This window comes from Oryctolagus cuniculus, chromosome 9 (genome assembly GCF_964237555.1).
Source record: "Oryctolagus cuniculus chromosome 9, mOryCun1.1, whole genome shotgun sequence".
In the NCBI taxonomy this organism is placed as follows: domain Eukaryota; kingdom Metazoa; phylum Chordata; class Mammalia; order Lagomorpha; family Leporidae; genus Oryctolagus; species Oryctolagus cuniculus.
The window spans coordinates 133,028,543-133,039,672 of record NC_091440.1 but is presented as its reverse complement, the minus strand read 5'-3'; the positions used below and the strand labels follow the sequence as shown (position 1 = coordinate 133,039,672).

Genomic DNA, 11,130 nt, shown 5'->3' with positions numbered 1-11,130 from the left:
CTTGACCCTCACTCTCCACCCTCCCATTGTTGGAAACACCTGGTCTCAGGGTTCGCTTATTACTCAGGCACACACTGCACTCACCTCCCTCGACTCTCCTGGCCTCCTTCAGACAGTTTGCAGGCAAGGGGAGTGAGAACAGGTGTTGCCTGTGTAGCACCTGCTGGATCCTGTGCCTGGGTAACCGAATCCTGCCAGGAACAGTGAGACAACGGCCTGTACAAAGTGTTTGCAGACAACTTTATTGAAAAAAGTAATAGAAAAAGGGAACATTTTATAAGCCACAGTTAGGAGTCTTCTAAATGGCATCCATGTAGAACTGATTTACATCTCGGAACCACACGGACAATGAAAATAAAACACTCCTCGATAACGTCTCTTACGAATAAGCAATAATTTATTTCTCTTTTATTGTCACAATGACCACAGTTATCTAGCTACATGACCAATGTCACTACAAACCACGGGAGGATTGTCCACCTACACTTCACTGAGACTAAGACAAGGCCATCGGTGTGTGAAACGTACATCAAGTCTGGACAACAGGTGGATTCTATGCATAAGACAAGATGTGACAAGTGATTTACCAACAGGCTTGTTTTAATACGCGTTAAGCCAAGAAGCAAGCTTAGAAATGTTCTGACATCGAGTTCTTATTAAAGTAGAAAATACATAACCTAGAGAAATAAATCCAGATTTTAACTTACAATAGATACAGTAAAGTAGGAAATTAATTGGCTCCTTTTTTTTTTGCTTTCTTTCCTTTTATTTTGTACTTTTTTTTTATAAATGAGTAATAGGAATATATCACAAGTTAAAGAAAGATCCCAGCCAAAAAGAAGGTACCAGCGTATGAAAAAGAAATGAAAAATTAGCAGGTATTTTTGCTTACAAAAGAAGTCAGCGTCTCAAGAGTCGGTATAAAAACGCCACCTTGAACGAGGCAATAGAACGGGCCGCGGCCCGTGCGGTCACGCCCCCGCCGTCATACGGTGGTGACCGACAGGAAGGCGTTGTGCGCCCTGGTGCCGTCGGGCGACTTGGCGCCGTGCGTCATGAGTTCCTGGATGGTCATCCAGTTGTCCAGGATCTTCCTGTTGCGCTTCTTCATCATCTTCTTGTGGCTCAGCTCCAGGATGCTGACCTCCCGGCGGGCCTCGCCGCCGCTCTGCGGGCTCTCCCGCAGGCACTCGAGGCGGCTGCGCAGCATGAACTCGCGCCGCCGGCGCTGCTCCTTGGCGCGCACCAGGTGCTGCTTCCGCTCCTCCTTGCTCCAGTAGCGGCCCATCTTCATCTCGCTCATGGTGTCGTCGTCCGTGGTCATGCCGCTGCGCTCCTCCTTGATCTTCAGCGCGCGCTCCCGCAGGATGCGGTCGCGCACGGGCCGCTTGGTGATGTAGCGCGTGCCGTCGCTGCGGATCTTCACCTTCCACTCCATCCTGGGCTCGCCGCCCCGCTGCGGCTCCCGGCACGAGCTCGCCAGGCTCAGCTGGCTCTGGGCGCACTCCACCGCGGACCTCTGCTGGATCAGCTGCATGTAGCTCTGGTAGTGCTGGGCGTGCGCAGGGATGTGTGCGGCCCTGGAGGCCGAGCCGCGGGACGGGGACAGGTAGGGGACGTGCTCGCACGCCGGCCGCTCCTCGCCCTCGCCTGCTGGCCTGCCGCTGCCCAGCACTTTCTCCGGGCCTTCCCCGCCTCGCTCGGCGGCTCTGGCTCTGCTGCACGTGGCCTCTTGGCTGCGCAGGTTCTTGGTGTTGGTCAGGTGGATCACTCTTGGCAGCGAGCTGTCCGGGGAGCGGTCCACGGTCAGGGGCGTGCTCCTGCAGCTCTCGGCCGTGTTGTAGGCGCTGGAGCTGTCCTTGTCCGACTTCTCGGGGTGCTCCAGGATGTCGTCCAGCTTGGCCCTCGGCAGGTCCGCGCCGGTGGGGTGGGCGTGCAGCGCCCACGCGTCTGCGTGCTGGCCCGCGGCTCTCCGCAGCCGGTGCGCCTGCATGATGCTCTGGCACTCCAGCTCGATGTTCCTCAGCTCCTCGTTGAGCAGCTGCAGCTCGTGCTCCACGCCCTCCTCCTCGGGGTCGCACGCCAGCCGGCGGCTGGAGTAGTAGAGGTCGTATTGCCCGTGCGTGCGCACCTTGCACTGCAGCTCCAGGAGCTGTCGGAACCGCTCGCAGTCCTCGTGCGCGGGGTGCCGGCCGCCGCAGTCCGAGTCGCCGCAGTCCGCGGACACGAGGCTCTCGTGGAACTGCAGCTCCACGCTCCGCAGCGTGTCCTGGCTCTGCCCCAGCTCCCTCTTGCCCGCCAGCGCCGCGTTCTCCTGCTCCGAGCTCTCGTCGTTGCGCAAGCTCTCGTCCGTGCGGCCCACGCCGCTGTCCTTCTCGTGGGGGTTGGACGAGGACGTGGCAGTGTCCGTCGTGCCTTCCTCCTCCTCCTGCTTCTTCGGCTGCGAGAGTAAGGGAAAGAAATTCCTTAGTTTCGAAAGCACGCACGGAGGAAAGACAGGTCTGGGCACAAGCCTGTCTTCTAGAAAGCTGCTCTAATCTCAGCGTCCATGACATTTTAGGAATGAAGACATTAGCGCATGGCAGCATTTTGTGCAATGAAGTACAGAAAGCAAAAGGTGCCTAAGTACATCTGAGTAAGCACTGCTCCTCTGAGGGTTTGCTTATTCGGGGACCTCTGGGGTGCAGGTGTAAAAATGAAGGACTTTATGAGTGCCTGGGGTGGGGACACCCAAAGGCTCATCAGAATGGCTAAGAGTCCTTGGCAACACACAGCCCTGGAGCTCAGACGCCACAATCACCTTGAACTTGCCCCAAGTTCACAGGAAACAGCACTGACTCATGCTACCATGAGCAAGGTCAGCATCCCAGAACCTTCCTGTCCAGGCCGGGAGGGCCGGTCCCACAGGGATGCAGATGAGCAGTGGCAGAGAGGCCGTGAGGGCCACACGCCACCTCCCAGTGTCAGAATCTCCGCCGCCACCAGGGTGCCACACGTTGGGTGCGGACCTCATTGTCTTTCCAAATCGCGTTTCTCAAAGGCAACAAGGGGGCTTTAGTACTCATTTTCTGCTTTATTCATTTTTTTAAAAAATTTTATTCATTTTTATTAATAAAGAAATGAAAGGTATAGTCTCTCAGGCACACACACACACAGTGTTGTCTTTCATCCACTGGTTCACTCCCCAAAAGCCTACAACAGTTGGGACTCATTGAGGAGCTTCACCTGGGCTTCGCAGGTGGGTAGCAGGGATTCCGTGCCTGAGCCATCATCTGCTGTCTCGCAGGTGCACCAGCAGGGAGCTGGATTAAAAGTGGATTCGCACCCTGGCCAGGGATGCAGACATCCCAAGCGTGGCTTCCCCTGCTGTCCCACATGTCTTCCCCCAGTTTTCTACTCTGAACCAGTAACTTTCTTCACACTTGAGTTTTAGTCTACTGAGAAGAAAACTGACGGCTCCCAGGAAAATCCAAGCTGCGCTGATCACCAGATCTGGACAAAGTATCAAAATGTATTTACACACACAAAATGTCACCGTCTGGCAATTTCTGACTCTCACACAGAACCATCTGTCCTGCCCCAATCAGAGGTAAGTGTAGTCACGTCTCCATGAATTCACTTTCTCTCCTGTCACATGGTTCTACAAGGCAGACTGTGTTTGCTTTATGTCTCAGTGTGCACACACACACACACACACACACATGACCTAAACACATAGGCACACACAGACCTAAACACACAAACACAGAGAGATATACATACAGAGACATACACAGGGGCACACAGACACACACAGACCTAAACACACAAACACACACAAACACACCGGGACACACACACACACACACAGACCTTAACACACAAACACACAGAGAGATACACACACACACAGGCACACACAGACCTAAACACACACAGACCTAAACACACAAACACACAGAGACAGACATAGACACACACAAGGATTTCTCAAAGTCTGTAGAAAACTGAATTAAAAGTCAAGTTTTTGGATGCAAACATTTTGAAATCTGTACACAAGATCGGTCTTCAGGAACAGAAAATGAGTACCATGAAAAAATGCAGTTTCAATTTGGACAGAAATAATCTTATCTTTTTAAAAATTTGTTTATCTCCATCATTTTTGAAAGGCAGAGACAGAGACACACAGACAGCTGGAATGTAATCTGGGTCGCGCATGCAGATGGCAGGGACCCAAGGATGAGAGCCATCACCTGCTGTCTCCCAGCCGCATCCAAAGCAGTGGGCTGGGACTCAAACCAGGCATCTGGATAAGGGCTTCAGGCACCCCACGTGCACCAAGTGCTCCCCCTAAGCCTACCTCTTCATCCCCATTTTCATCAGCCTTGTGCAGCACCTTCAGATGGGCACATTCATGTTTCCCCGAAGCAAGAGTAACAACTGTGTTAAGTGACCCTGTTAGTCCCGGGGAGGACGGAGCAGGTGACCAGAGGCTTCTGGACAGGAGCTAAGCAGCCTTCGTGGTGACTGCTGTTTTTCTCCCCACTGTGTTACTCGACGGTCCCTGGTCTTTCCCTAGAGTATTCTCCTCAGTACAGAGATGGGATTTAAGTGGCTTACTGCTCAAACATTAGGAAGAAGTAGGGGAGGCCTGCTGCGCCCCTGTCTGAGTGGCAGCTGACAGGGTGCCCCAAACGGCACCCAGTCTGCATCCTGTGCGGTCGCTCTGATACTCGGCACTTCAGTTTACAGGTCACTACACACACGGTTCCATAGTTTGCGTGTCTTCTAACGAGCTTAAAAAATCTTCCATGGCCTACAGCTGCGTAAGTTAAGCTACCCAGTCTACAGCCAGCAGCACGGGACCTAAGACAGCAACTTTCCATCCAGAGGCTTTGCATGTGGATACGTGTTTCATAATTTCTAGCTGAGTGTCCTTGCTGTGGCCGCTGCTCTATGAGCAGTTTCCGCCCGGATACTCTGGTTGCTAAGGCCATGCTGCCGCATCACTGGTCAGGAACGATCTTCGAGTTGGCCACGCCTCTACCAAGACATTCCCCATGTAGCATTCCTGCTTCTCAGGGCAAAAGACTTTGAGAGGAACTATGGGAACCTTTAATTTCTCAGTCTCATGGTGAAGAATTATTTCCACCCAATGAGAATAACCTCGGGGACACCCGGTGTTGCCACGGGAGACCTAACGTCTGTACCGCGTGAGGAAGCAGCCGCCGACACCACGTCACTTCACCTGCACGTGCCGTCGCCCTCGGGCTCTCATCCCAACAGCCTCCTCTCAACGCTGCATCACGGCACTCGCATCTGAGAGAAAAAGCCTGCAGCCCGGCCTGCCTTGCTTGCAAGCGGCAGCTGCCACCCCAAAAAAAGCTGTATCTGTGGCCATGGTTGAGGCCACCCATAAAAATTCTCTTGGACCTACTTTACTGAACAGCAGTCGCCATGGGGCTGTGCCGTCTCGGGGGTGAAGGTGGCTGTGTGTGAGCAGATCACGCGTGCCAACTCATGACTTAGTGCACGTGTGCACGGACACCTGTGCACCATGGGCTGCAGCACGGTTAAGCAGGAGGAAGCCTGGGCCTCGTGCTGCTCCGCTTGTCGGGATGGGACAATAACCACGTCAGTACACCACCCGCGGTGTGGTCACACAGCCGCATCAGGCCCACGGACGGCAGGCATCAGGAGGGCTCTGGCATACAGCCACCTTGTCCTCTCCTAGTGGGCAAATCACAGAGGTCTAGGGCTCACCTGCCACACCGGGACCTCTGACGAGTTACAAAGCAATCGAGGGACTCGGCTTTTACAGAGACAGACAGACGGATAGACAGATAGATAATGTTCTCAGTGCCACGTGTGATGTCAGAACACATCAGGAGCTCATACTTTTTGGCTGATGAAAATAGGACCTTAAGACAAAAGGATGCCAATCATCCCAACCTGAGCAGTAGATATTACAACTGAGGAGAAATGTTAGCTGTTGGATTATTCAGGGGAACAGGTGTGAAAGGGCTGCGAGGACACAGCACAGACTGACGGCTTCTGTCTCACTAGCGTCCTCCTCTGGTGATATTGCGAATATTCAAGTACCTACATTCAGAGTTCAAGGTCAAGTTTACTCTGGGGTGGGGGTAACCTCAAGGCATACAGTTCACCTCCAGCTGGCATTCTGAGAAGCAACACGCTCGTTCGCCACTCACTACTGGCCATCAGGCAGGAGCAGTGGCCGGGGCCAGCGTCTGGCCACGCCCATCCTGTGCTCACAGCAGCCCCGACACCCCCAGACTGGAAACATTGAACAGAAAGCACCTGCACTTATTCCCGCTGCTCCATTTGCACTGAACATTTGCTCTGTAAAGACTGCTGTGACGGAGCTGTCTGATCAAGCCCTTTCATTGTGTTCTCCCCCCATTTATGGTTCCACATTTGAAAAAGCTGGCAGCGTTTCACACGAGGTGGCTCAGTGGCCGGCCCCACCTGCTCTGCCTCGTTGGCGGTGCGCTGTGTTGCTTCATTATGCTGTTCTTCCAACGTCTCCAAGTTTAACTCCTCCAAGAATCCATGCCTTTCATCTTCCAGCCAGCCTTCATCCAGCTGCAAAAGAATACATTAGTCCATGATATTATGTTAGCGAGAACTCTGGGCTAGAAGAGGGTCAACTTAAATGGTGACACCTGACCAGTCCCTTTTATCATAATGATTCTCTTCAGAACACCAGCCGCCTACAGTTCACCCCCTCGGAAAGAAGAAAAGGTGATAGAAAAAAGAAATTGGGCTCTTAACGCCTTTTATCCTTTCCTGAAACAGAGCTCAGCACTCGCCTCCTAGCTGGGGACATCTCGCGACACAGAACGGTACCTTCTTTCAAAAGCATGCTGTCTAGTCCACAGCTGTCACGTTCATTACCTCCAACAGTCCCTGTGTTAAAAGCACTTTGACAGCACTATGAGGGCTAGGAGACAATCGGATTTTTTTCCTTGACAACAATCCCGTGGTGAGATGCCCACACGGTGCCCTCCAGAATGACCCATGCCTCGTCCTCATTTGCACGCTGGAAATTTTCAGGCCGATGCCGCCAGGTTAACAAGATGGCTGCTTGCCACCCAAGTTCATAGACAACAGTGGCTTCCCTTGTGCAAAAACGGGAAATTCTAAGTTATTCCTCTCAAGAGGGGGAAAAAAAGGCAATTCTAGACTGTGTCTATTTGGATTCACTTTTGGGTCCAATTGCACGGAGACCACATGGCGTCAAGGGTGGGTGGCAGAGTGGGCAGTGTGTGCAGGGTTTTGTTTGGGCATGCTGGGTGCTTAAACACGCACTGAACCCAGCGCAAAGTGAAGTGGAAGCCTGGTGATTGCCTTGCTTTATGACCGGTGCTGACAGTCCACACAGGCACTGTGCCTCACCGTGGCCGTGTGGCACTGGATCACGCACACGGGCTGTCTCTGCTGATGAAGGGAACTGGATCCCTGGGAGGACCCTGCCAGCGGTTCTACTGCAGCCGAGTGGCAGCTCGGCAGCTCGCAGACACGCGGGCAACCCATGCTTTCCTAGCAAACACAGCGTCTGCCCGGAAGCCTGGACGAAGGCCACTCCACGCACCAAGAGGGGCAAAGGCCAGAGGTGTCCTGTTCTCCCATACAAAGGCCCATCTTCAACTTCCTGGCCACGTGGGACTTCCACGGCCTCAAATGCACCTGGGACCCAAAGTTTGGACCAAGTTTTCCCCCTTATCAGGCTGCAGCCTGAGTCACACGTCCAGACGCCACCGCAGCGACCTGGGTGTGCAGGTGAGCGATGACCATTCTGTGTAGCAAACACTGCACCCAGGCCAAGCGGTCACGGTGCACTTACAATCTTGAATTCAAGTGTCACAAAACTGCAAATGCCAGACCCCCGAAGACACAACAGAGAGTGAGGAATGGTGGTGGTTTAGAAACAGAGAGTGCAACACAGGGGTGCATCCGAGGGTGCTGGGGACTAAATGCAGTGATGGTGAAGATAAAGAGAAGAGAGGTGGGAATTCATGGGTCTTTTCTTACCGGGTGCCCGTGTGCCTGCTGTGGCAAGGCTCTCTCTGGGCTGCAGGCAGAGCACAGCCAGGCCCAGGCCAGTCTCCTTCCCAACTACACACGCACACCGGGCAGTCTGGGGTGAGTCCCGCAGAGACCGGCAGCCCCTAGAGCTGGGCTGGGCAGGGGAGGAAGGACTTCTGTTCTCCCAAGGCAGATGCACCTACCCCAGGGCCGGCCACACGTACCATCTCAGACACAGCAGCCACCTGCGTGGCTCAAATGGCACGGCCATACGTTCTCCTAAGGGCCAGAGCGCTCTGTCTCCGTGTCCCCAGGCGCAGGGGACAGAAAAGTGGTACTTTTAAAGGTCTGAGGAAGAAAATGAGCACACAGCGATAGAATGCTGACAGTGAAGGAAGGAAGGGAGTTATCTAAGAGGTCTAGGACTGTCCCAGAACGTCTGTAGCTCACGTCCAGGAACCTCGAGAGCACGCCACACATTTTTCAAAAAATAGAACCAGCATACACAGAACTTCCACATTTCCCCAGAACAAAAGACTTCAGGGAAAAATGCGATAACGACACGTAACTGGATGTGATGGAAAAATGGAGCTGATAAAAAGACGAGATTTTTCTTGGTCTCCCCTCCATGTGTTGCCTAAAATGACGTTTCCCAGGTATGGTGTTAAAACACATTTTCTTTCCTGGTTTCTCTGGAAATCTGACTTTAGCGAGGCAACTCACTTAGCTACAGGCACCCAGCTCTTCAGGACTGAGGGGCGGACACACTTCCAGCATCTCACGGAGTCAACGGCCATCGCTTGTTAACCACGGAGAAAGTGGCACCTGAAGAGCCATCCCTGGCCTTGACTCTTTTGGGGGAAGGGTCAGCAGGGCAGCCCGTGTTCAGACAGCACCAGTTCTACCAAGCCAAAGGAGACCATCGAAGACACCAGGACCAGGTCACATGCCACCCAGTGCTTTTCCTACCAAGCCACTATGACCACTCTGGGGCATTCTAAGATGAAACTGTCTTTTCTACAACACCGATGGCTACCAAGTTCCCTTCAGCATATCAAGAATTCCACAAATAAATATTCAGCCCCGTTACTCTTTTTCTAAGAAAATCAGACTGGGGAGGTCAACGGTTGGAGAAATCTCTAGGTAACTGCTGCAATGTTATCCGTGCTGTAAGCACAGCCGTGCGGCTTGTTCCTCTGCCCTCAGACCTGAGACTCTGCTCTGCTCTGGGCCACGGCACACTTTATGGCGGCCATTTAGAATGGTCAAGGACATCACGGAAATCTATGCGGAAAGGGTGATCTTTTATAACCACTATATTCAAGTCAGGATCCAGGCTGACACTGAAACGCACTTCCTCGATGTAATTTATAGATAGTATGTAGCTACTGAGTCTGAAAAATATCAGATCGATAACCTGGGAGACGAATGGCGACATAACTAACTTCACTCACGCTGCTGACAGCCGGATAGAATGGTGACAAGCCGCTGTCCTTTCTGCTCTGTGGCGGGACATAAACAGCAGCACCAACAGCCCCTTTCTTTCCCCATTACCTCTCCTTCTCCTTCACGACAGCTTCTTCTGCCCAGACTGAAAAACCCCCTGAGAAACTGTTTTTGATGGACAGATGCCCTCTTCGCTCTAAGCTTAAAATTCATTTGCTACCCAGGGGACTACCCCACGCTCCACGGAACACTGTGTTGATAAAGTCATCCCAGCAAAGATGTCAGGTGACACCTGCAGAGGCTAAGGATCCTCTCACTGCAGGTTCCTGCAGGGTCCCTCTCTAGGCCAGTTTAGCACTTTTTTTTTTTTTTTTTAGCTCAAAACTTAAAGCAAGGATCATACAGAACTAAACATGTGAAGTCAACTGTTTTTCATGGATGAATTATTTAAGTAGCCAGCAAGAGGAAGCAGAGGTGAGCAGTGTCTGCACAGTTGTTTGCTACGTGGGGTGCTGCTGCCCAGAGCTGCAGCCTGTGATGCCCGGGACAAAGCTGGCGATTAGGGAAGCTCCGGCGTGGTGCGCCCTGCACACAGCTCTGTTCTGCAGGACTCGTGAGCATGGCTAGTCAAAAACCGCAGACAAGGAGGTTGAATGCATGCATGAACGTCAAGTTCGGTCTCCAGCCTCTGGGCTCCAGCTCTGACCTGGGAGTCTGGCCTCGCCACGAGCAGCAGGATGGTCTTACACCCGTCACTCGACAGCAGCGCCACGGCCTCCTCTCGATTCTGCACATCCTCCCCATTTATCTAGGAAACAAATGAAAGTGGCACGTTAGTTTCCATTTCCACCAAGCCGCGCACAACAAATGGCAAATACCAGCTCATTTATGGTAAATGTATGGACAATGGAGCGCACACAGGGGCCTCGTCTGCAGCCCTGCGCAGAGAGTGCCTTCACTCAATTACGCGCTTACTGTAAGGGCCGCATCGATCCCTGAAGGATGGCGGACATCAGAGGAAGCAGTTATGTTCATAAATGTCCAACCTGCGCCCTGGCAACATACATCTAGCAACACAATTAACCAGCCCCTGACAGGTGACGTCCATCTTTCTCCGCTCAGAGTAATGGAAGTGTCACTCCGAGATAATAGCGCTGGGGGAAGCAGGACTGGAGCGAGCCACTGAAATCCGTCATCCTGCGTGCTGGCTCGGAGCCAATTAGGGGGCCGCAGTGCTCTGTCTCAGCAGGCAGCGCTCCCAGGCCAAGAGGCTGGGGTTTTCACTGCATCATGTCCTATCTCCGTGTGCGCCCGACTCGGGGGCCCCAACACCACTCTGGGGATACCTCTCTGTTTTTAAGGAATCAAAGGGAAGAGCAGTTCACCCCCGGCTCCCACTTCCCGAAACCACCAAACCCATGCACCGTGTTCAGGCTCATCTATTCAGCACCAGGGGACATCAAAAAGTTTGTGGAAAATTGGAAGAAAGAGACAAGTTTTCTGCGGTGTAAAGTAATTTCAAAGTTCACACACAGCTTTTTCATAATATGCATTTCCATGAACTTTTTGAAGACCTCTTGTATATATAAAATTAGCACAGGAGAAATCTGACTTTTTCAAAGAATGTGCAAAAGAAACCAAGCTTAGTAAACTAAG

At 52.6% G+C, this 11,130-nt stretch overlaps 1 protein-coding gene across 3 annotated transcripts in view; it reads right to left on the bottom strand.

Annotated features, from left to right (window-relative positions):
• Positions 1-375: 375 nt before the first annotated feature.
• PDZRN4 (PDZ domain containing ring finger 4) overlaps positions 376-11,130 on the bottom strand; it is a 366,917-nt gene continuing 356,162 nt past the window's right edge. For all 3 annotated transcript variants that reach the window (XM_051850939.2, XM_051850940.2, XM_051850941.2), the window contains 3 exons: positions 10,181-10,282; positions 6,469-6,585; positions 376-2,440 (listed from right to left, as the gene is read on the bottom strand). In XM_051850939.2, coding sequence (XP_051706899.2) covers positions 986-2,440; positions 6,469-6,585; positions 10,181-10,282 — 1,674 coding nt within the window. In that variant the 3' untranslated portion in view covers positions 376-985. The remainder of the gene's footprint in view (positions 2,441-6,468; positions 6,586-10,180; positions 10,283-11,130) is intronic.